We start from the raw sequence: 24,174 nt of genomic DNA, 5'->3' as shown, positions 1-24,174 counted from the left end.
AAGTCACATACCTTCTCCAGCAGCTGGCGGAGCTGCCTGCTTTTGGCATCTCGGGAACAGAGATTTTGTTCTGGAGCCACCACTGTGCAAATGCATCGCCCGTCAGGGTCCTGTGCTGAGCTGTACACTTGCCACCCTTCTTTGGGGCTAATCTGAGTCTAGGGAAGACCAATAGCAAACACAAAACAGACTTTCACTATAGGTAAAGAGAAGACAGATTTGAAGTATCATAAGGAAAACTTTTATTATTATTTTTAAAAGAGGTTTTCTATTTTTCTGGTTCAATTTTGTTGTTGCTGCTGCTGTTTTATAAGTGTATGTGTATGTTTATATGTAGTTCTAACAGCCTCTGGCGTCCTCATGATCTCTACACCTTGTGTTTGAGACAGGTTCTCTCACTGGTCTGGAATGCCTCAAAGCTGGCTGGCCAGCCCACCTCAGTGATCTGTTAATCTCAGCTTCTCTGATAGTTGTTTTCTATGTTAGGGCTGAAGATCAAATTCAGGTCATCATGACTGTATAGCAATCAGTTTACCTACTCAGGTACTTCCCTAGCCTTTGTGTTCTTTGAAGTTGGAAGAGAAAAGAAGATAAGTGATTTGTATTGGTAGCAACTTCATTCTGTTTCACCTTCTTACAGGCGTCACTAACGAGTTTTGTGGTCTCGGATTCTCCACTATTTACTGTCTGTAGATCTCACGTCACTTTTCATGCCTTGTGTGGTTTCTGATTTGAACTCCCATGTTTAGGCATTGCTGCCTTCCACTTCCTCACACCTCACTGGTCTTTCTACTTTAGACATGCTACTTTATCTTCACAAGAGGAATGTAATTGACAGTAATACTTTCCTGATCCTTATGCATGTCTGCTACTCTGAAAGAAAGCCCCTGATTATCTTCTGAAAAACTTACATCTTACACTCTTAATCACTGGACTCCTGGCTTAAAAAGTAACAACCCAGTTCTGTTACAATCTACTTCCTGTTTACACTGGCAGTTTTACCTCTTGGACTCTCCAAACTACAGAAAAGTTGGTTTCTGTATGCCTGATATATTCATCAGACATTGAACTGCATCAAATAGCATTGCCATTCATACTACAGTTGGCTTATTCTGTATAAAAATGTGAAATTTTCCTATCTTTCATACACACGCACACACACACACACACATATAAAATCAAGGACAAAGATTGTCGTCCTTAGATTTTCCTCACTATTGTCTTCTTTTTCAAGACAAACCTCTGTTGATTTTCAAATAATATACACAGAAGACACATTTCTTCATTCTATGGTAGTGGAAGACTCTTTTCATGCCTAGACTTGAAGCTGCATAACCTGGAGATGTTTCTGTTAACAATATTGGTTGTTTCAATTTTCTACCGTAATCTCATTCTATTGTAGAAGAGAAGTTTTGACAATGGCTCGGTGCACTTTCCAGGCATTCGTTGTCCTGTTGCTCAGAGCATTTATCTTTCTTCTCTCATTGAGCTTTTCTTTGAGTATTTCCTTATCTGAAGAACGGCATCGTGGATTCCAGCAGTTTGCCTCCACTGACTTAATGACAGAACCATTAAACGAATCAACAAAGGAGCAGGAAGTGCTACCACTGTTATTGTTTTTCACAGAATGGGGTGTAGATGCCAAGTCTAATGTCCTAACAATTCTTGCCATAGACCATGTCATCTCATACAAAAAGCCAATCCACAGGGTGCCTTGTTAACCTATATTGGGAGAAGCATAAACTATAAACTCAGAAAGCCCATAAAGATATCATGAGCCTTGTCTTCACTTTTTAATGAAAAGAATATGCCAACAGACCTGTCTTTTAGTCTCTTCATAGTTAACCGATTTTTTAAAGATAATTCCTACACTATTTTTTATTCCTGAGTAGACTGACTTTTTAATACAACCTCTTTTTTTATATATTACTAATCTTTTCTAGCTCTTGTTCCTGAAATCCAGTTAAAGAAAAAAAGATGATCTTAGAAAAATATATTGCTAAAATTAAGTAATATATTAACTAGAAGTAGGTTATCGGGTTTAGTTATAAAAGAAACATTCAAAGATTGTCCGTAGGATGGAAATAGGAATGACTTAGTGAAGTAGTTTTATCATTTAACTGAAGGCTTAAGCTGAGCAATGGCTTGAGGTTAATTTCTCTGGACAAAGGCCCTTTGGGCTTCTTGTAACATTGATCACAAATCTGAAATATGCCAGAAAATTAAAGCATGGCTCCAGAATAAACTCAGCTTTTGGACAAAGGAGCAGGGCCATCCAATTATCATATTAAAATATTTTAACAGCAGTGCAAACAGTGATTATTAAGGCTGTCAGCATTTATATCGATGTCATTGGCTGAGTCTCTGCCTACAGTGCAGCTTGTCACACAGGGTCATGTGGTGGTCATTCTCTGTTGTTGACATAAATGGGAAGGGTGAGCAGAGTTTGGTTTTCATTTAGTGTTTCTTGGAATCTCCTGCTTAACAGCAGTAAAGACACAAGTCATATTAATACCTTCAATTGTCTTCTTCTAAGAATCACTGAAGAGCCATGCCCTTCTGGACTGCAGTACTTTGAGTGATCTGAAGTATAAAAATTTCACCTTTGTGTTAAGAAAACCAAAGTGCCTAGGACTTCTATAGATTTTGATGCAAACCCCTGTATTTGGGACAGTGACAAACAGAGACACTTTGTAAGTATTTCTAGCCCTCTCTTTTAGGGTTCCCAACAAGCATTGAATAGACAACCAAAATAAAACCAACTGTGATCTCAGGGGGAAGGACATATTTAGATATTTTTGGATACCCAGGACAAAAGGCCTGCTCCAATTCTGACTTACAATAACAATTATTCAAATGTCAGAAAAACTCGTGTACCAGGAAGATCAAGCATTTGTGGATCTCTAGCTGCTCTGGGGAGAATTGTGTAACTTATTGTCCCTTAATATCTTGATGTTTTTGAGGTCTCGCTGATACCATTCTGAGCAATGGTATCATGAGTTTTTCCATAGACACACCGGGAATAATCAATAAAATTAGGGCATGAGCATGCACAGTGTGATCACAGAACATGAAGCTTAAGCACCGTATTGAACTCTCAATTATTTCAGTTTCCCTTAATACAAGTTGCTGCTACCCCAAGGCACATTCTATCTGTACTATGGTGGAGCACAGTGGTTGGACCTGAAAGTGAATACAGTTGATCATGAACGGCCCACAGCACCCACACAGAGCAACCTTTACTGATGTAGCTCTCTTTGAACTCTTTGTGTTAATTAGAAGAACTAAATGAACTATTTAGCAGTTTTTAATATTACAACACTCATGAATATTTAAGGACGCACTAAATAAGAGAATTAAAACAATCATTTAACAGTTGGATGTGGTCTGAGTTCTTTGATTGTGGTTTAATTGCACATCTATGCTTTAGAAACATAAAGATACCACCTGAGAATTCTCCTGAACCACGGAGATTTGTGTCAGGAAAGATGTATCCTGAGAAGCAGGAAAAGAAGATCAAAATACATTGCATTTCAGTAGGGTTTCCTTATAGAATCCCTTCTCTTGTAATTGCATTCATTTCTTTGAAACCAATTGCCCATAAAAACAGTGTTTTAGTTTACAAGGAAGCCACAAAGTAAAGAACATAGACCATTTTTTTCCAAGTCACCATTTAGTATGAAAGTGTACGTTTTCTGCAATTTTCAACACAGAGTTCTCTACATTCATATTCTAAAGAGATACCATCTATGTTCCTGTACTGACAATTCCAATGCAGTACTGTAGAGGAAACAGATCCCCCAGCAGCTGATTCTCAGCAGGCAAGGGCATTACCTTTTGTGGAAATGTGACCACCGTGACCCCAGAGAAGCAGCAAGGTAAGGGCAAATACACTACTCCCACAAAAGGGACTGCAGTCATTCCCAGGGCCCAGAAAGAATCCTACACCTTTGAATAAAAGTAAGTTGGCTGGCTGAATATTGATAGATTTTGCTTCTCATGTTCAGGTTGTAGGTATTTCACACAAAAAAAGACCAAGGAAGAAAGAAATGAGGGATCAAAATACAAAAAGTGGGGTCTGACATGGGAGATGTGTGGGAGCCCATGTGTGACTCAGTTTCCATCTGGAGTAATTTCTGATTTAAAGAAGTCATTTGAGTTCAATCATGCCTGCTCTGCTTTTTCCTATAACCTTGAGGGTTATGAGAGACTTCTGATTTAGCCGGCTAGAAAAGAACACTGTATGTAGCAGACAGTATACTGCTGAGGACAAAGCTTATGAACATCAGGGCAGAAAGCAAGGCTGCTTCAGGGCAGCAAGTACTTGTTGGAGAGGAGGCTGCTCAGTCAAGGACAGGAATGGTCTTATGGCTAGATACTGACTGATCGACTGTACTGCGCTTTTTTCTGTTTTTTTTTTTTTCTGTTTTTGTATATAAGCAAACTCTAAAAAACTTGGAGCTGTTTGCCTGCTTCAGCATGACCAGACAGACCTCCTGATTCTATCCTGTTTTCTGTTTCTTCTGACTTTTCTTTGACCTTGAGGATCCCCTATCCAGGAACCCGAGCTGACCTAGTAGGAGCAGGCTCTTAAAGAGATGTAAAGTAGGAAAACATCCCTCCATCAAAACCTAGATTTCAAAATGATGCTATATGAATGATGAAAACTCCCACAAAAGTCCTATCTAAGGATGCGTCTGGTTCCAGATAGTAAAGTGAGGAGAAGCATATTAATCGTTTTTGTTGAAAAGAAAGGGAAATTGTGAGGGCAGGAATTAAAAAGAGGTTGAGAGATCACGCTGGAAGCTATGCTGTGGAGACTGTGTTAATAAAGATGTCACTCAGTGGCAGATTTCTTGCTATTATAAGAATCTTTGGGACTGAAATAAGTAAGTATTCTTCATTCAAGGAAACCTCCAGGCTTTAAGGTGGGAAACAAAACCTTTATCCATGAAAATAAAGCCAACGATAGAAACAGCAAAAACATCAGTTTTAGGGTGGTCGACTGTCTATGTTGCTTGTAAATCCCGATGAGTTGAGAGTTGGGAAGGTCCATGGAAGTTTTATTTCATTACTTCCTTTCTATCCTGTGAAATTTCATGCAGATGTTTTTGTGCTTCTGTTTCTCCTCTGCATGATAAGAACTCAAGTGTCTGATGTGCAGCCCTCCCACTGTGGGAAACTGGAGCTTAGCACTGGAAATTTTCTCTCTCTGGAAATGTTTCCATTTGTCTCTACTTGCTTCTGACAGTCAAATAAGAATAACTCTACTGCCATTCTTTGGATGATGCTTCTATGAAAAGACAATGACCGTATTTTCTGTTGCTCTCATGATCTGCTGTTTTGAGCTTTCAATCATCTTCCATTAATTTGTTTTATTTGTCCCAACCACATAACAGATGTCAGATTTTGGAAGCTTGAAAAGTCGGATAAAAAATAAAAAAAAAAGGTAGTGTGACGAATAGTAGCATGTACATGGCTCTGGGCTCCTTCCTTACCACCCCAAAATGAACAAACGCAAACACCCCCTTATCAAGAATAGCTGATAAAACTACACATTATCATTCTAAATATAAAACCACATTTGTTATTTTAGGGTAAGCTCCTTGGAGGATTACCGGCTCTGTGTTCCATAGTATTCTAGAACTTTAAACTGACAATGTATCTGAGTAGTTGCCTATGAGGAGAAGCCAGATAGATGTCTGAAAATGTAGCATAAGAAGGGGAGGCGGCGATGGGGAAGAGACAGAAATCTTTAATAAATAAATAAATAAATTAAAAAAATCAATGAAATGAAATAAAAATTAACCATTGGAAAAAAAAAAAAAAAAGAAACAAACGGCTTATGCCCATAGGTCCCTTCGAGGCCCCTTCCTCCCACAGCAGTAGGGCTGGCTGTTTGAGAACAGTATCTGCTGAACGCTCTCTGATTTTTTAATTGCTTTTTTCCAGGTTATTCTTGGTAAAGTTTCCACAAGGAGAGGGATTCTTTTTTTCAGAAGCTCAGCATCCAGGGGAAGTGACTTTTCATCAGAGAGACATGCCAGAGGGGGCCTGAGCATTCAGAGACCTGAGGCAGACTCGTCCAGCTTCTGCAAAGGCCATGGATCCACGCCAGTGTGAAGAAAAAAAATCTCAAGCAAGCAAATTAAGAGTGGTATCACCATTTAAAGAAAAATAAGAGGGACTTCATGACTTAAAGAGCTGTATTTAATTGGTTATATTTAATTAGTTCCTGGTAGGCAAAATCCTCTGAACTGGAAACCTCCCTGAACTCTTGAAACAATCACACACTTCCTACTCTGTAGGCACCTGCTCAAGCCCATCTAATTGTCTCCTAACATTTCAAACTCATACTTTCTTGCTTCATTTTCAGGTCATTTGAAACCATTGTCTTTTTTTTTTTTTAAGAGAAACTGTGATAATATTTACAAAGCTCTGCATTTTGTTTTGTTTCTCCTGTTACGATGACGTGCAATCATGAAACACAGTTGAGACTTATGTATGTGTGGGTGTGTGCAGGTGTGTGTGATTTCTACAAAGTTGCAGGTTAATCTCATTCACGTTGATTGACATAGAGGTAGAACACAGAAGGGTAAGACTGATAAGACAGCTGACCCACAACATTTAGCTGTGTGTACTGTACCGAAGAAGTGTATCTCCTTCATCTAATGAATCATCTTGAGAGAAAGCTATGTAAAAACAGAGTAGTTATCTCTTATGGAATTATTTGAAAGTGATGGGAGGGGGGGAACCTCTTGGTCAGAAAATTTCTTTACCTCTTCCTCGATGTCTATAATGCCGTTTAGGAGTTTCTTTTCTTCTTTATTGCAATATCTTTAAGAATGGTAGATATAAAATTGTTTTACTTAGTCTTTTTTTCTTACTCTGTGAGGTCAAGGAGATGAGTAAACATATTTTAAATTGTGAGGATGTAGATGTGCAGGAATGAGATAAATAGAGAAAAGTCCAGGAATACGAGAAACATTTTGAGCAAGGCAGTGTGAACTCTATAGATACTTGAAGCCATGAAGGCTAAGGACTAGCAGGTGAGATCCCGGAGACACGTTACACTGGGCAGAAGTGTGGTCTTATGGTTTGGTTCTACATGGTTACTATAGAAATCCCATTGGGTTTGTGCATACTTTGAGTCAGCTGTCCCATTGTAGAGTGTGGATGGATGGTTGATTATCTCATTCAGAACTCAGATTATACCCCAGAGCTCTAGGTTTCTGTGCAGTGTCTTCACTGGGGCAAGGGTTTGATTGTGTGGGAAGCAAAACAGATGGTAGAAGCCCAGCAAGTGTTTCCTCCTGCCAGAGATTTGAACTATAACCTCTTTCACACATTGCATTTCCTTTCCAGTTTTAATTGAAAAAAAAAATATTCTTCACATATTGTCTAAGATTTAATTTGCAGTGTAAAGAAATGAGTAAATAAATAAATAAATAAATAAATAAATAAATAAATAAATGATATTATGAACACAGCTAGGCCAGGCAGTTGCAAAGCTCTGATATAACCTCCCGGTATCAACGTTTTTTATTTCTCTAAAGATGTACTGATTCCCTCACTCTCTACCATGTTCTAAGGTATGAACAATCAGCTTGAAAAATTAAGAAATAGACACTAGCTCTCACTAAAGAATCAAATAAGATGAAATAGGTTTATAATCTAATATTTCTTCATTTCAGAAAATACTAGAATTCCATTTACTGATGTGTGAAGATGAGCCATTTGAGACATTCAGAATTCCATATGTTTTTATGTTTGCTTTTGTTTGCTATGGAGGAACAGCCAAAGAACTGATATATTGGGATGTATCCATAATTACAATAATAATTCACATTTGATTAACAAATTCTCAACCAGTCATCATTCACTTTAAATTTAAGAGCATATTTAAAATTCTTAAAGAGAAAAGTACGACTCTTGGAAATTTGGTTCTCTTCATTTAATAACAGTAGAAAACATATAAATTGGTGCCTATATATACAAAAGAGTCTATACCCCATAGTTAATATGTCAAATTTGATATATAACTCTCTATTTATCAACAATCATCTTTCTAAGAGTGCTAATTAGACAACTGTGTTTTTAAAATAGAAAACCTTGGACCTTGGAAACAGTTGGCTCAGTGATTATTAAATAACTAAAAATTTTGTTGTATAAATGTGCATTAATTACATATGCTGTCTGTATGGCTGTAAATCTTGACAACTCTGCTGCTAGGCCTTGCTAGGCAGGTTATGGAGAGACTCCACCCAAAAGGAGCTAAGGTGCCATGAAGGACTCTCGAGAAGTAAAATGGGGAAGGTAGGTCATATCTGAATCCCATGGACTTTGCTGGTGTTTGCCATACTGGGAGAAACTGGCAAATTATGTAATTCAGTCAGAGTACATGGTTAATTGTTCATTGATTGATAAGTTCTTATTAGAAGTTACAAACAACACTTATAATGGAAGGCTTCTCTCTTCGGCATGTTCCATTACAATGATGTACAAGATAGAAACTTCAAATATTACATTTTTTCTGAATACTTTATTTGATAGCATGACAATTTTTAGAATATGTCTTTTTTTGAAAATTTACATTTTCATTTGTAAAACTACTAATTTATATTTTTCTTAAAATATTTAAGACTGTGGTTAAACACACCAAATTTCAAAATATCAGAGAAAGATTTACTAAAATATGTTAAGGATTAAGACTTATTAATTTATATAGATGAAGACTATATAAGATGGATTTATGCCAGGAAATTTCTGTATGGAATACTAAATAATACAGAAAGAAGAAGTTTCTATTGGGTTTGTTTTCTGTGGTTCACAGTCTTTACTTGTTTTAAATATCTTTTGGGCCAGCATTAATTTGCTGAGGTCGTTTTATAATTCATTTATGCTTAAAAGGTGTTGACTTCTCTGCCTGAATTAATTAGAAATTGCCATAGGCATTGCATTCCAAAAGAAGAGCCTGTTGTGGTAAAAACAGATTAAGAAGAATATTCTCTATAGTTTATTCTGTAGGAAAAATTACAAAGGTTTCAGACAGCACACGAAATAAAATAGTGAGAACCAAAGCATAGTAAGGAATCCTTCCAGATCTCGTTAATTTGGTTAAAACATAAAATTCTTAAGAATTTAAGAAGACCAGCCTTCTTTTTTTTTTTTTATATATAGCTAATTCCCTAGCAATCTCCTCTCCCTCGTTTCTTGGTGTAACTTTAAAGTTTTCATAAATATCCATAGAGTAGAGTTATCACACAGATATTCTACCTTTGAAGTCCACCAATGAAGAGAGCAGCAGACTCCCAGTCTTTGAAATTCACAACGCCCACTATTTTAATACACCCCACGTCCCAAGACGGCCAAACCCAAGAGAGTGACTTACTAAGGTATCTGGAGCCGACAGCTTCGTGGTGTTCAGTCCTACCAGGGATGGGAGAGTTTGGGACATCCAGTTTGAGATCATTGCCATGGTGCTGAGCACAGCACCAAGCTTCAGCAGTGGAGCACTCATTGCTGTGGAGCTAATGAGTTTTCATAGTGACTGATTAGGAGCCCGGAGCCCGGCTGGCAGCGGGAGGCGTGACTGCAGCCAGCCACATCTACAGCATGAAAGGAGATCAACAGCCCAGCTCTAATCACCAGGCAGATCTGGAAACCTCCTTCCCCCCACCCTCATGGCAAGTGTCTTGCCTTCCTTTTCCACCTTTCTAGGACAGTTTGCAAGACAAACAAAATATTCTTGCTAGGGTTTGGTTCCTCCTAATGCTCAGAGCAGAGAGAGGTTGGAGGACAGGAAAAGGCGAGCTTTTCCAGCCCCACTGCACTGATTCTGTGAACAGAGTCGTCTCCTCTGGGTTTTGTGCATAATCAGTTTTTCTTTATCATTCGTAGCAAAGTTGAAAGCCTCTAAATGGGGTTCTGCCAAAGTGCACATTTCAAACGCCAAACTTAATTTATACAGATTTCTCTGGGCAAGACCAGAGTGCCTTCAGAGGGGCATGAAAACAGTCTGAGTAATTTCCAAGATGATCATGCAGAGCGAACAGGAGATCACTTGTTCAAACAGCAGCCCAAAATGAATGTCCTCACTTTAAAACCACAGGCAAAGATTAGCAGCTACTGTGGGTGTGAATGTCGCCCCTAGGCACCTTACACCCTCACACCCCAACAGACACAAGAGCCTGCCTTCAAGGGAAACTTGTGTTGCTGGCATTCTTTATTTCTAGTTTTGCCATTGAGAGTCCATGCTTTTCACTCTCCTTTGGAGCTTCTCAGTAGTACTTCAGACCTCATTAGCTTTATTTTCACTTTGTGAAGTCGCACAGAACAGTACTGAAAACCATGACCTGCAAGAATGTGTGATCTATTAAAAATGGGTGCAGGAATTGTGAGGATCTGCTGGTTGTTCCCTACTTGTCAGCAGCGAGTCAGACTGGTGACATAAACTTCTTTAGTTTTAGTGTTTCCTATAAAATGCATCCTTTCAGGCTGAGGCCCTCTCCAGCTCTGAAATTCAAATATTATGTGGAGTTTTGTGATATTCTTTCTGTAGATATGATAAACAGATTACATCTCAATCTCAGGCTCTGGGTGGGACAAATTAGAGACCACTGCATTCTTTTGATCCGTTTATGCTTTTTTAAATAAAAATGAAAAAGTACATTAGAGAAAATAGGGAGGAATTAAGATACAATGGAAAGAATTGAGTCAGAGAAAAGAAAAACATCATTGTTATTCCTTAGGCTAATTCTCTTTGTTGTATGTAATATTTTTAGCTAAATGTGTGTGTGTGTGTGTGTGTGTGTGTGTGTGTGTGTGTGTGTACGTATTTCAACAGTATTATCAGGACAAACACAATGTTTAATAAAGTTGAAATAGATACTTATTTAAAGCGTGTGTCTGCTTTACCCTCAAGAAACTTTAAAGTGGGGTAGATGCTAAGAGTCTTGAAATGTTCCTTGAATCTATTAGCTTGGAGTCTAGTTAATATTCCTTTCTCTTTAAAATATATCCAAATGATTTCCTTTTGTCTTTATGTTTTAAAAATCACACCCAGAAAACCAAGCAGTATTTCTTTTTGTCCTTCAAAAACCGTGCCATCTGAGAGATCGATAAAGATTAAGCACATCAGTCTACGTACAAAGGAGCAAGAAATAGCAGTCAAGGGAAGCAGTGTGACATTTTACATTAATGCTACTGTCTTACAATGTAAGAACACAAAGTTGCTCTAGAAATCTAAATGTTTTGAAAATACACCTGAAACTCCACCAGCTTTAATAAAGGAGAGGGTAATTTTAGCAAAGCTTAATATCCACAATTGAAAATTAATACACATGCAATTATGGGATAATTTAAGAAGCAATGTGGCAGATGGTAATTGTACTCATTAATGAACTATCAGTCAACAAAATAATAACATCTTTAGAAGAATATAGGATTGAATATCACAGAAGAATGGGCTCTTTATTTGTACATTACAAAGAAAGGGGAAAATAACAAAAGGAACACAAATGGTATGCTCCTTCCAATTTCCCGGAGATGCAAATAAGTGAACCTGCATACTGAGAAACAACAATAGCCCAAGTGTATGATTCAGTCATGTTTATGAACAGCATAAAAGCAGAAATATGTTGTTATTACAAGAGGCTTAATTGCCCACAGTGAAGTAGAAAAGCTCAAATTATAATGATTATTAATTGTAAGAAATTAAAATAACTTCAATTTACAAAGACCTAAATAGTTTGCAGTACTCTCATTACCTATTAAAGTTATTTCCATTTTAAAAGTTAGTTCTAGTTTTTAAATGGAGGCTAGTTTTTTTTTTTCTGTATAGAAGTTAGCAACTTGTGTTTAAGAGAAGAAACCCCCTGGTTTTAGAATTTCCACAGCACAGCATGAGTGATAATGAATAAATAGGCAGAGCTGCATCAAGAAACAGGAACTGTAGTCAGATCCAAGACTTCAGGACCTCCCAAATATATTTAAATTTTATCTTGTATGCAATGCTAGGGTTGAAGGCAAAGCCGTGATGCCATTACTTTCATGTGGTGAAATACAACTGGCATGTTTAGGATTCAGGGTAGATATGCAGAAGCTGCACAGAGAACAGTCAGAATGGGAGACGAGGAAAAGTCACCTAGAGTGATAGTCCCGTTGCTTAGGAGAGAGATGGTGAGATACCAGAAGAAGAAACGCTCAGTGGCATTGATAAGGATTTTACTGGAGTTGTGGCAGTTCTTAGTTGATGCAACAGATGAGAGATGTGAAGGAAAATTGTCCACCAGCAATCCTAGGTTTGAATGGGAAGATGGGTATGGTTCATCAGAATGAGAAATAGAGACAGGATCAAGGCTTTGGGCACAAGATTGAATTTCTTGTCCCACACCCAATGTGAGTCACCTGTGCTACAGAGAATTCCAGGATGGCGATGAGTCCACATCTGAATTTCAGGAAAGAGTTAATTATTAAGGTCGTACAACCTGTATATTGTGTGAAGATTGCAGACTTAGAAAAATGTAATAGCTAGTGAATCACAGTCTTAAAACTACTTGGGGTTATATTTTGACTTTAATTAAAGATAACCATTAAATTTATTACTTATGCACGTAATTAAAAGTTAACAAACACAATGTCCTCTATTTCATATAAATAGGAAGTTTAACTTCCAGCGCAACCATCTCACAGAAAATACAGCCTAACTACAGATTTATTTTCTTTTTATCATCTCATAGCAAATCAATAACTATAAAATCTAGAACCAAAAATTATGGTGCATGGAATGCTGAAATCTATTGACTAATATGTTTATTCATTAGTTTTTCAAATGGTAGCCTGTCTTATTATTTCAGAGAGTGTTTAATGAAAGAACTATATAATAAATAATTAATAAGTAAATCTATTTTAAGGGAAAGACTTATAGCCAATATCATATAACACTGGCATGCTTTATCACTGGAAGTGATTCCTTTGATTTGTAGTATAAAAGTTTAGTGTTTCTTTAATTCTCAAAATATGTTCCCTAATTTGGGGACCATTGGGTGCTATTATGTGTGTGTAGGCACGTGCATGCTTGCATACATGCTTGCATGAGTCTATGTGTGTGTTTCTGGGAACTATAGCCTAAGCAGATACTAAAAGTACATGTTGATTGGCTAAAAAAATAAGAGCCAAACTAGAATGGACTTGATAAATGACAAAGGATAAGTAAGTTAAATTGGAATATGAAAAGCATCAAATAGAAGACTTAAGATGCCAAGGGCTATGGCATCAGGCCTAGAAGCAGCCCTTTCTTTACTGCTGTACTAAAAGGCACTTTTAGTGCTAGTGAGATGACATTAATCCCCTGAATCTACATATTCTACTCTGTAAAATGGAGAAGGGCTGTGTGGAATGGGAATTCAAAAGACTGGAATAAAGAAGACATTTGCCAGTGTTTGTAACATGTCACGCATTCAATACATATGCCCGTGGTTTGTATGGAATGATAACATTGGGACTGGCTGAAAAGAGCAGTTGAATGGACAATGCTGTTTAAAGAATCACGGTAATATAACTTAGCAGACTGAGTTGAGCTTTTCAGACACACAGTCATACATTTCAGTCACTGCAGTTGAAGAAAACAATACAACTTTCCTGAGCACCATGAAGTTCCTAATATCTGAGCACCATGTAGAAGAGAAGGACTGAATGTGATTCTTCAAATGCTGAAAATACCAGTTACAAAATAATTCTGTAGAGTTGCATGAGCATCTCCTGTGTCAAAGATACATTCCTGTGCTCCTACATTAAACTGACCTTCCCAATTCCATGAAGTCATTCAATACCTTTCAGTTTACGGTCATAATCTCTCAGCCACTTGCTAAGTTCCAGATTCCTAGGTACCAACAGCAGGTTCTGACTTAGCTGTAGCAAGAGCAAAATAATTTTTATTTCTCACAAGTTCCTGGACAGTGTTGATAGTCAAGTCTTGGATCAGTGTTTGGACCAAGATCTTAAAGGAAACTGTTTTAATTCCTCTTTTTCCAAAATCAGTATTTTTTTTTTGTTCTTAATGCTCATTCCTAGATACAGACAAGAATTATTTTGCATCTCTTAATTTATATATAAACTTCTTCAGTGAAGGGTAAGCAAACCGACAGCCTATTCAAACTAGACAAGTGCTCTATCACTGAGCTACTTCATGAACATTTAAAAGAAATCTAGAGCCTAGTTTTTCTCCAGTAATTTCTTTCTCTCTTATCTTTACTAGTGTATCATCTGAAGATAACTAATTCCATTCATCATCTTCAATTTCTGTCTTCCTAATCAGATATATTGTTAACATTTTTCTCTTGTTGCACCAACACAATATAGCATGAATTCTACCCATTTCAAGGCTCTGATCCCACATTGCTAATTCTAGCTGTCAATTTTCAGACTTCAACTTCCTTGACTTTCATCAATATTACCTTTCTCTCCTTGAAATGATTTCTTCACTTGACTTACAGAATACAGCTCACCTAGTTTCCCTCCAACTTCCTGACCTCTCCTTTTATTGCCTTTGTTGATTCTTCCTCATCTATATGCTAATGACTCCCAAATTCATTTCTTCCTCAAAGACCTCTCCTATCAATGCAGACTTGCATTTCCAATTATCTACTTGACATCTCCACTTTCAGTGTTTAATAGGCATCTTTAATTGAGCATGTTATAAACAAGCCCTTCATATGGCTCCCCAAACCTGAGCAAACAAAACTAAAGGAACAACAATAACAACAAAAATACTTTCCCAAATAAACAACAAGGCTATGCTTATGCATCCATTTCTGTAACCTTTCCCATTTTAGTTAGCTGCCATGTCTATGAACTCATCTTTCAGTAGATAGTTCCCCACTCTCGCTCCTGCGCACAGCCCTGGCTAAAACCAGTGAGTCTCAAAGCAACAACACGTGAAAAGGAAAATGAGGACATGATGGGGGAGGAAAGGTGGTTGGTGAATGTGGAATGATGAAAATAGAGGATGAGGAAAGGAGAATGACCAGAATATGTTAGAAATATGCATGAGATTGCAGAAGACGACATCAATTAATTTTTCCATTTTCAACTGTAACTATTTCTCTATATATTTCTTGACAGTTTTATTGACAAGCTATTTCTACCTTCCAAACATACCTAGAACTGGACCTTTTACACAGCTACCATTCTCCTTAAAATCACATGGTCTCTCATTGGGGTTATTACAAGATCAAATTTGATCTAAAGCCACTCCATTCACTTATTATAATTTATTAATCAAAACGATCCTGTTAAGTTATAATTTGGATGGTATTATTCTGCTAAAACCCAATAGATTTCTGTTGGAGTTACAGTAAATAGTTTGAACTGGAAAGTTTTATATAAAATATTCTCTTACATCTATTAATTGACATTTTGTTTCTTGCGAGGTCATCTTCTATCTCGTGGTCTTTTCCTTTCTTTTTCTCTGCTGAGATGCATTCTTCCTATTACTGCCTCACCTGCTTTTTGTTTTCTGTACAAAAATTAGCTCTTTATGGCCACACTATCCTCTTATTCCTCCTGATTGCTTGTGGCTTCACTCTCTTCCTATTTTCTCTCTCTCTGTAGACGCTAGTTAAGTACTATGTATTTCTTCTGATTAATTATTTTCTGTTTTCTACTCTGTAAACCAGTCTCTTGAGGGCAGAGATATCATCACATTTCTCATATTTTGGGGAATTCCCAGTGTACAGGAAAGTGTCAGGCATATAGTTCATTCTGAATAAAATATTACTAAATGTGAAAATAGGTTAGTACCTTAGCATTCTGTTTCAAAATGAGATCATTTTAGAATTAATTGACAGTAAAGTCTATCATTACAAAACCAAACCAATATAAAATATTTAAGTATTGTACTTTGCATGTGTTTTGTAATGAATAATGTGTTTTGTGTGTTTATGATGGTTAAAGAATCAAACATTAGTTGCAAGTGCCATTTTTTCTTCTTCCAGTTAACAGATTAAGAAAGCAAGAATTTTGTTTCAATTCAAAAAGTACTAGTCCCAACTCTTGTTCTATTTTCTGCTGATAAGCCTCAAGTTTTTCAAATTTTGGAGGCACACAGGTGTGAGTCTTTTCCACCTTGACTAAAGGTCAGAGAGTTTGAACTTATTTTCACTCTTTCAAAGTTGTTGACAATAGTTGAGGCTACAAACAAGAAATCTTGACTTAAGACCATAGAGGTGGTTCCACTCCACCCTGACCAAAGGTCAGAACATTCAAACCTATTCCTGCTCCTTCATTTTAAAATAGGAGGTTTGATATAGGAAGTGGCTGCTTACAGGATACTCAGTTGGGGTATATTTGCTGCATATCCTGACCAAAATATCAAAATACTTTACTCAGGAAATAATGGCTTGATGTCTCTAGTACTGAAGTAAGTAACTGTTCTGGTTGTTCTTTGTGTCATGTTAAAGCAGTTTTTTTTTTTTTTTTGCCTTCTTCCACCCCTTTTATATTGGGATATAAAAGTGTATGAAAAATAAACGTGGGTAGATTCAATATTCAGTTTTCACTGAGTGTCTTTCTGTACTAACCTATGTTTCTTTATTTCTTTTGTAACTCTGTCTATTCTGTTGAACATTTCTCCCATCCAAGTACTAACCAGGCCTGACCCTGCTTTGCTTCCGAGATCAGACAAGACGGGGTATGTTCAGGGTGGTATGGCTGTAGATTGTTGAACATTTCAAATCCTCATGTCCCTACCCTAGTACTTATGAACTTGTCGAGGCTGGACTCTGAAACCAAAGCCATAACTAAGTGTAAGGACAATCTACTCTAAGGCCTTTGACCTTTCAAGTTTCCTCTACCATAGTGAAAATGGAAAAAAAAAAACTGTGGGTTATTGAAATGGTCAATTATTTAAAAACAAGCAAGCAAGCAAATAAAAGAAATTTATCGTCTATATATCTTCCACAATATCATGTATATCTTAAATATGCAAGCTATAATAGTGAAGAGAAATAGAACTGTGTTTAATTATCTCAGTCTCATTCATATTTGCCATTGAAAACCAGAGGCCACACTTTGTTACTAAAAGCCATCCTTAACAACCAACCAGAGGCCACACTTTGTTACTAAAAGCCATCCTTAACAACCAACCAGAGGCCACACTTTGCTCCCAGAAAGCCATACCCTGATACCAGTCAAAGGAAATATATTGCATCTAGAAGGTCACCCATTGCTCTTCCTGCCTTGAAATTTCAGTATTGTTTCAAAACCACTTTGTAAGGAAAGAATGAATTTAGATGGAAAAGCATTAGTGTGGATCTTTAGGGAAGGGAATTTCTGTCTTTGCCTCTTTGCCTTCATCTGTGGAACTGACTGCCGTTCTATAAGCCCAGGGGATCCTCCTCTGGCAGCTGCTATTGCTACTTCAAAGAAGAACATGGATGTGTGAGGGAGAAACATATTCTGGTGCTTAAAAATATTATTATGACATTGTATACAGAATTAAAAAAGTGAGGAAAATATAAATCCAAATTAAGGTAGAAGGAAATGGAAGGCAGAATGGTGTTACAGAGAGACCCTTGGTTGCCACTTTCTTGCTCTGGGTCTTAGGTTCTTCATTTGGGAGATGAGGACATATATGTGAATTAAGTCCCTTCCCTAACAGAGTGGCACACTCAAAACTATTTCCAATCTGTGTTCCTATTGTTAAACCTCTCCAGGCACAGTTTCCTCATGTGTAGCTTGAGCTGTCAGGGAGCCTCCAACCCTTTGGAACTTGTGAGAGTAAAATATTCTGTTGAATTAACACACTTACCACAGGGTGATAAGCTATAAATCAAGTTTTTTTTAATAGGCATGCCAAGGAAAACTTTAAGCTGTTTCTTTAGTACAACTTGGAGAAAGAAAGGACATAGGTATCTTTTTTATTTTATTTTTTATGTGAGATAAAATATCAAGGGCCATAACATTTATAGAAAATTGTCAAATATAAAGATTTATCTTCTAGGTGGGCAGTGCTGGCACATGTCTTTGATCCCAGCACTTGGTAGAAAAAGGCAGGCAGATTTCTGGGAGTTGGAGCCCAGCATGGTCTACAAGAGTTAGTTCCAGGACAGGCTCCAAAGCTAAAGAGTACTCCTGTCTTGAAGAAACAAACAAACAAACAAACAAACAAACAAACACAACCAAAAAAAAAAAACCAACCAAACAAAAAGATTTATCTTCTTAAAGTGTTTGAAATTTTAACTTTGGACATGCATGCAAAATATTCATCTTTTTAGGATGCTCTGTATCTAAGGATGTCATTCCAGAAGCTACAGGGAACAAACTCATTGCAAAAGCTTTCCCTTAAAGCCTTCCAATTTAATCCTGCTGGGCATTGTTCTATGTAATCTGCACATGCAACCCCTATGGAATGTGAAGACTAATGTAACTAAATTATCAATAAGAAACAAAGCACCAAGCTACAACCAGTCACCTTAAGTAAGTTCACAAGGCAAAAAGAAAAGCCAGAATTAGAATGTGTAGTTGCATTCTGAGTGGTACTGTAATTCTAAGTAGAGAATATGTTCAAAGAAATGTATCTTCTTGACACGACCAAAGTTTAAATAACAATATTATAAACTCATGCTAGATTTTAAATTTTTTTGTTTTGAAAATAATTAAAATTATTCGGGAAAAGCATTGTGGTTAAGATATTAAAAGCAGCAACTCTTCTTTTTGTGGATTTATCTTTGAATAACAGGACAGAGCAAAGCTCTCACCAGGGAGACACTGGCTCTCAGGTAAGGATTTAATCTCTGCCTCATTTTCATTGGATTCTAATTTCAAATTTTTCTAATTCACCTAACTCACCAGGGCAGACTCCAGTGTTAAACTATTGCCAAAAGCATATCTGAAAAAAAATTGCTTGGGAAGAGAAATCTCAAAGAGCGTGAGAAATTGCCTGGTGATCAGAAAGGGGACTGTTTCAGGGCAAGCGTGAAAGAACAAAATTGGATCTTCGAGTGTGCAATTTTCTGAAAAGTTGTTACAAGTTGTTCCATAAAGCTTATCTCCCTCATGGAGATTTGAAATGTGTGTTTAGTAGGAACCGAAAGTGGACGGTCATAAACAACCCCAAACATCAAAATGAAAAAGGGAATTACATTTGTAACTGCATTTATCAAATTCGCATAAATAGCAGGAGCTCTGCTGAGCTGGTTTTGTGTATTGGCTCCAGTTATAGTGCCTGTCATTATTGGCCCTTCATCAATATGTGTAGTCAAGGTGGCTTTGTGATTTGAAAGCTCTGGGTAGGTAAACACAGTTAAATAAGAATTTCTACAAATCTGAGCTGGGAGTGAGTCAGACGTGTCGTCTTTGGAAGTATAATGAGACTTGTATAGTTTTGCAAAAGTTCATCAAACTTGTTAAGACCAGGCAGTTACCACAATGCCATACAGATGCAACTGGGTGAGCTTACGTTGGAGTTTGTCTTTGGATTTCAAAGTAACCTGACTGAAAAGCAAGTCCCTTTTGTGAATACTCATCTCACAGCATGATGGTGACATAGAGAAGTCAATTGACCTTGACCAATAACTATCAAGGGGTAACCTTTTTGACAATGGTTGCCTATCTTTATAAAAGTTGTTTTAATTTTTTAATGTCTTATTCTTACTACTTTTTAATCTTCAAGTTTTACAGCTTAACTGTGCATTGCTTCCTATTGCCAGAAAACCATTTGTAGAACTATGTTTCAGTTTCTGTTAAGGGCACCAATGCATTAAACATGTTAAGCCTTATTTTTGGTCATCAATTTACTATGATGAAAATTATAATATTAACAATATTTATTTTTGTTTTGTCTTTGTGTGTATGTGTGAGCATATGTGAAGGCATGTACTAAAGCACTAGTGGATGGATCAGAAAACAAGTTCAGTTATCTATATTCCCCCGACACCTTGTTGAGACAATGCATCTTGTTTGTCAACACCTACAACTAGAGTTAGCTAGCTTATGATCTTCCAGGATTCTCCTTTTCTTTTTTTGTTACTGCAGCAATGCTGCACTTGCTGAGATACACTGTTACCTCTGCCACCCTTTAGATAGATTCTGGTGATGCAAACTCTATAGGTTTGCATCCTGGAAGAGGACCCTGTGAGGACCTGGTCCATCCTGTCTCTTTAATGCTTCCTCAATCATCATGAGAAAGAATCTGTTCCATCAAGACCTTCCTGCCATTGTTGTCTTGCACCATTACTAGAGATTCATGGCTGTGCACACAATTGTCCTTGGGCTGGATTCTCTGGAACTATGAACTGTAATTGCCTTGTATATATCACTACAACACAAAACCAACTAATTCAAGGAATGATACCTGATAGATTTGCTAGACAAAGATCACTTAGAAGCAACGAAGTAAATATAGATGGATAACCAAAGTGGGAGAATGACAGTCAAGAGAACAGTTGGGCAGCGGTGTCAGTTCTTGGGTAGGAATTAAGAGAAAAACAGATGAGGTGTAAGACATGATCTAAGTGGAATGTTATGAACTTCTTACATCAGACAATGCAGCACTGCACAGGTACCAGAAAGTCTGCTCCCAAACTAAAGAAGAAACAAAGCTGAAAACATGGCTGTGGGGAAGATGTGTCTTGACAGTGGTTAAAACAGACTCTTGATAGTGCTCAAAATGAGCAATGCATTTAACGTCAGGTCTGAGTTGCAAAGTGGACACTGGTTTCTGTTTCCTTGGCAACTACAAAGTTAAGATAAATGTTGAATACTGTGTCTGAAAAACCCTTATCTGAAGCTTTGCACCTGGGTTGAAAATTGAGGCTGCTTCTTGGTGTCAAAGTGACTCAAATCCTCCAGGCAAAAGTGGGCTATTCCATTTTTACTGATCCGGGTTCAAAAGGCAAAGTTTCTAATAGTCTGTGATTTTAGAGAACAAAGTACCTTGGTTCTCCATCCTCTGATAAAGTGACAAAAGCAGTTATGTAGAGGTTAACCTCCTAGGCTGCTAGTACAAACGAGGTGGGGTGAGGCATACGATGTGCTGGGCTCTATACCTAGCTCACCGGCAAGCGTTGTTATTGTTCTTATTATCTAGCTGTCATTTCACTTAAATAAAAGCCTACAAGAAAATTGTTTTATAAGGGGGCACTGCTGAGTCATTGCATAGTTCAAAGTACGATTTCTAATAGCTAACCAGCTAGTAAAGGGTTGGACCTTAGGAAGCCCATGCTTTGCACGGTGGTTTAGCTAAAGCTCAGCCACTTCTGCTTTTGGTAATAAAGATTCCCTGACCACATTTCACCAGGAATGTTTCTAGTTAGTAGGCTTGGAGTGCAACATATAATTGCACCTTTCATGAGCTCCTGGTTTTCACCTGCAATTGAATTTAAGGACACTCCCATACCCAAAGGGGCATGGAGAAACATTATAGGACCCAGCTGCTGTTCCCAAAAGATGAGGAGAAATTTCAATCAGATTGTGGCTTAAAGGCTGACTGTCCAGTAAAGATTTCATGTTATACTGAATGCTTTGTGACATCTCTGATACTTTAATTTTCAACTTGAATACTTTTCATGTTAACAAAGCTCAACACTATGCAATTTAATGCTTGGCTATTGGACATTTCCACTCATAAGCATGCCCTTATTGTATTCATCTGCCACTCTTTGCCCCAACCATTCTTTCTGGTGGTTCACCCAGGAGTTACATTTCTCTCTCTCTCTCTCTCTCTCTCTCTCTCTCTCTCTCTCTCTCTCTCTCTCTCTCTCTCTCTCTCTCTTTTTATCACTCTTTAGGTGTCAAGATATTTAAATGTACCTTTTTCTGTGAAGGAATTCATGATTTTGACTATTTTTCTGATGAGATACTTTAAAGTTTTACACATCCTGGTTATTCTCGTAATACCCATTACCATTAGACATGATTGCAATGCTCAGAACACACACCTGAGATTCATCTGACCAATCTGATTCAGGTAAGGATACAAGTTCATTAACATGGCGATGGTCATTCACTTCCGTAGGGTTAATAGCAATCACTACGATTCCAATACACCACTCTCACCTAGGTAATTACAGTTCTAATTGACACCGAGGAAACATGCCTCTTCTTTCGGGACAAAGGCTGTCTGTTAATGAAAAGTCCAGCCGCTTTCCCTTATGATGATATAAATTTCATGCTTTAGTTGGTTAAAATAGTCTTGTCGCCATGCACAATGACTGAAGATTCTTGATAGTTTTACATCTCATTAAATATGCACTTCACCAGGATTCCCCAAAGAGCTGGTGATGCTCGCAAAGGTCAATGTCGCAGAGAATGGATGTTTGAGCAACTGTTTTAGAAGTGATTGAGACGCTGAAAAGCACAGTTAAGAGATCACCAGCATTGTGTGTGTTATACTCTCAGGCTGTGGACTCAGTTTCAGATTCAGCCCTCTCTTTCTCTTGCCTGCTCTGCTGACAGTGTCAAGTATACTCAGCCAGTTCATACACAATTGACTGACTGGAAAGTGATGCTTGTGTACATAAATTTATGTTGTTCAATGCATAGTTTCCAAATCATTAAAATTTTACACCTATGTAAACATAAGCAGAGTGTGCTATGAGAGCTTATTGTAGCCAGCCTGGTTCTTGCACAGGGTTAATGCATCTGACCTGATTTTGGGCTCAATGTACTCATGCACATGGCTGGTTTGTTTATGTAACACAGTCCCCTCACTTCCTCCACTCTTGTTTCTAAAGCCCAACTATCTCCATATGAGATTCTACCTAGCAAGCCTCAACCTTTCTTCATATTTAGAATTATATACTAAAATTCTTTACTTGTGATCTGTGAGTGATTTAATTGTAGCATCACATCGTATTGATTAGATTATATCCTTGAGTGGATACAATTATTATAATTAGATTATATCCACACCTCATATTCCTATGGCTTTTTTTTTAACTTTGATGCCTGGTTTAGGAAAGCACAAGGTTCTCTTATGCATATGCATTTGCTATAGTAGAGGGAGTTTAGTGAAGATGAGGTCCTCTGGACCTGCTAACTTTACTTCAAGATTTGTGGCCATCTTTGATATAGATGTCAATATGCCTGATTAAAGATGACAATTTAGTGACTGACAAGATAGCATCCTTGTCTCACATTCCTGGATCCTTAAGGCCCACAAACTTCAGAAGGTGAATAATAAAAATAATTCCCCCTATGCCCTTCATTTCTGTTCCCAGATATCTGAGTTCTAACGCATCCCATTTGGTATTATCCCATGAGTTTGCTTTATCTGAACTGTAGGTTTCTGACTTTTTGTCTGTGAATGGGCTAGTCCAAGGATAGTGAGCAGGAATGATGCAACCTGAGATTAGATAGTGTTTATTTGTACTTGATTTAATTTAAAAGGAAAAGAAAGAGATTTTCATTAATACATTTCAGATGAATGTAACACTTCTATTTGATAAAATGCTTACTTTCTCAAAGAACTTAGTATAATGGATTTGGTAAGACAGCCAATGCAATAAAGCTGCTTGCCTTCCAAAACACAGGGAAGTGAAAAACTTATGTTTCATTGATGGAGAGATTTTATCAGCATGCACAGTTCTAAGGACCATTCATTTTGTATATTAAAATACAGATGAAATTAAATGTCTTTGATATCTAGAAAGTTGTTTCTTCAACTAAAAGTATTTGTGAAAACATGATTTTTGGTTACTATAAGTGAATATATTGTACCTATTTATACCTCCAAAATGTTATAGATCTCCTGTAATTAAATCATTAAATTTGAAAAAAAAAATCTTTTTTTTTGTTTTTTTGACTCCATATACCTATATATGCCATGTGCTTATCTTGTGCCTATGGAGAAAATGGGAGGGCACTGACATTGGGTCCCCTGGAACTGGAATTACGAAAAGTCATGAGCTTTCATAAGGTTACTGGAAACCAAGCCCAGGTCTTCTTCCAAAGCATCAGGTGCTCTTAGCTGCTATGCCAACTCTTTAGCACCAAGATCATGAATCCATCTCAGCCAATAGAATCATTTTAGAATAAATACAACATTATGATGTTTTAGAATTGAATGAAATTTCTTTAAATGTATCCATTCTGTATTTCAACAAAATAAGTTATTCCCAATACTATTGTTTAAATACTATAATTATGTTGAATAAATAGGTACTAAAAAGTGTA

The 24,174-nt window shown here is 37.2% G+C and overlaps 1 protein-coding gene across 3 annotated transcripts in view; it reads right to left on the bottom strand.

Moving 5' to 3' along the window:
- Positions 1-9,520, bottom strand: part of Olfm3 (olfactomedin 3) — a 48,225-nt gene extending 38,705 nt beyond the window's left edge. Inside the window, exons 1-3 of one of the 3 annotated variants that reach the window (XM_050151024.1) lie at positions 9,375-9,520; positions 4,325-4,339; positions 12-147 (exon numbers count right to left, since the gene is read on the bottom strand). In XM_050151024.1, the coding sequence (XP_050006981.1) occupies positions 12-147; positions 4,325-4,339; positions 9,375-9,520 (297 nt within the window). Of the gene's footprint in view, positions 1-11; positions 159-2,678; positions 2,712-4,324; positions 4,340-9,374 lie in introns of all 3 variants that reach the window. The other 2 variants (XM_050151194.1, XM_050151110.1) reach the window with 2 other exon arrangements.
- Between the last annotated feature and the right edge of the window lie 14,654 nt (positions 9,521-24,174).

This window comes from Alexandromys fortis, unplaced genomic scaffold, assembly GCF_014885135.2.
Source record: "Alexandromys fortis isolate MF-2015 unplaced genomic scaffold, M_Fortis_MF-2015_v1.1 scaffold_19, whole genome shotgun sequence".
NCBI lineage: Eukaryota > Metazoa > Chordata > Mammalia > Rodentia > Cricetidae > Alexandromys > Alexandromys fortis.
Note: the sequence above shows the minus strand (reverse complement) of the source record. Positions and strands in the feature narration are given on the sequence as shown.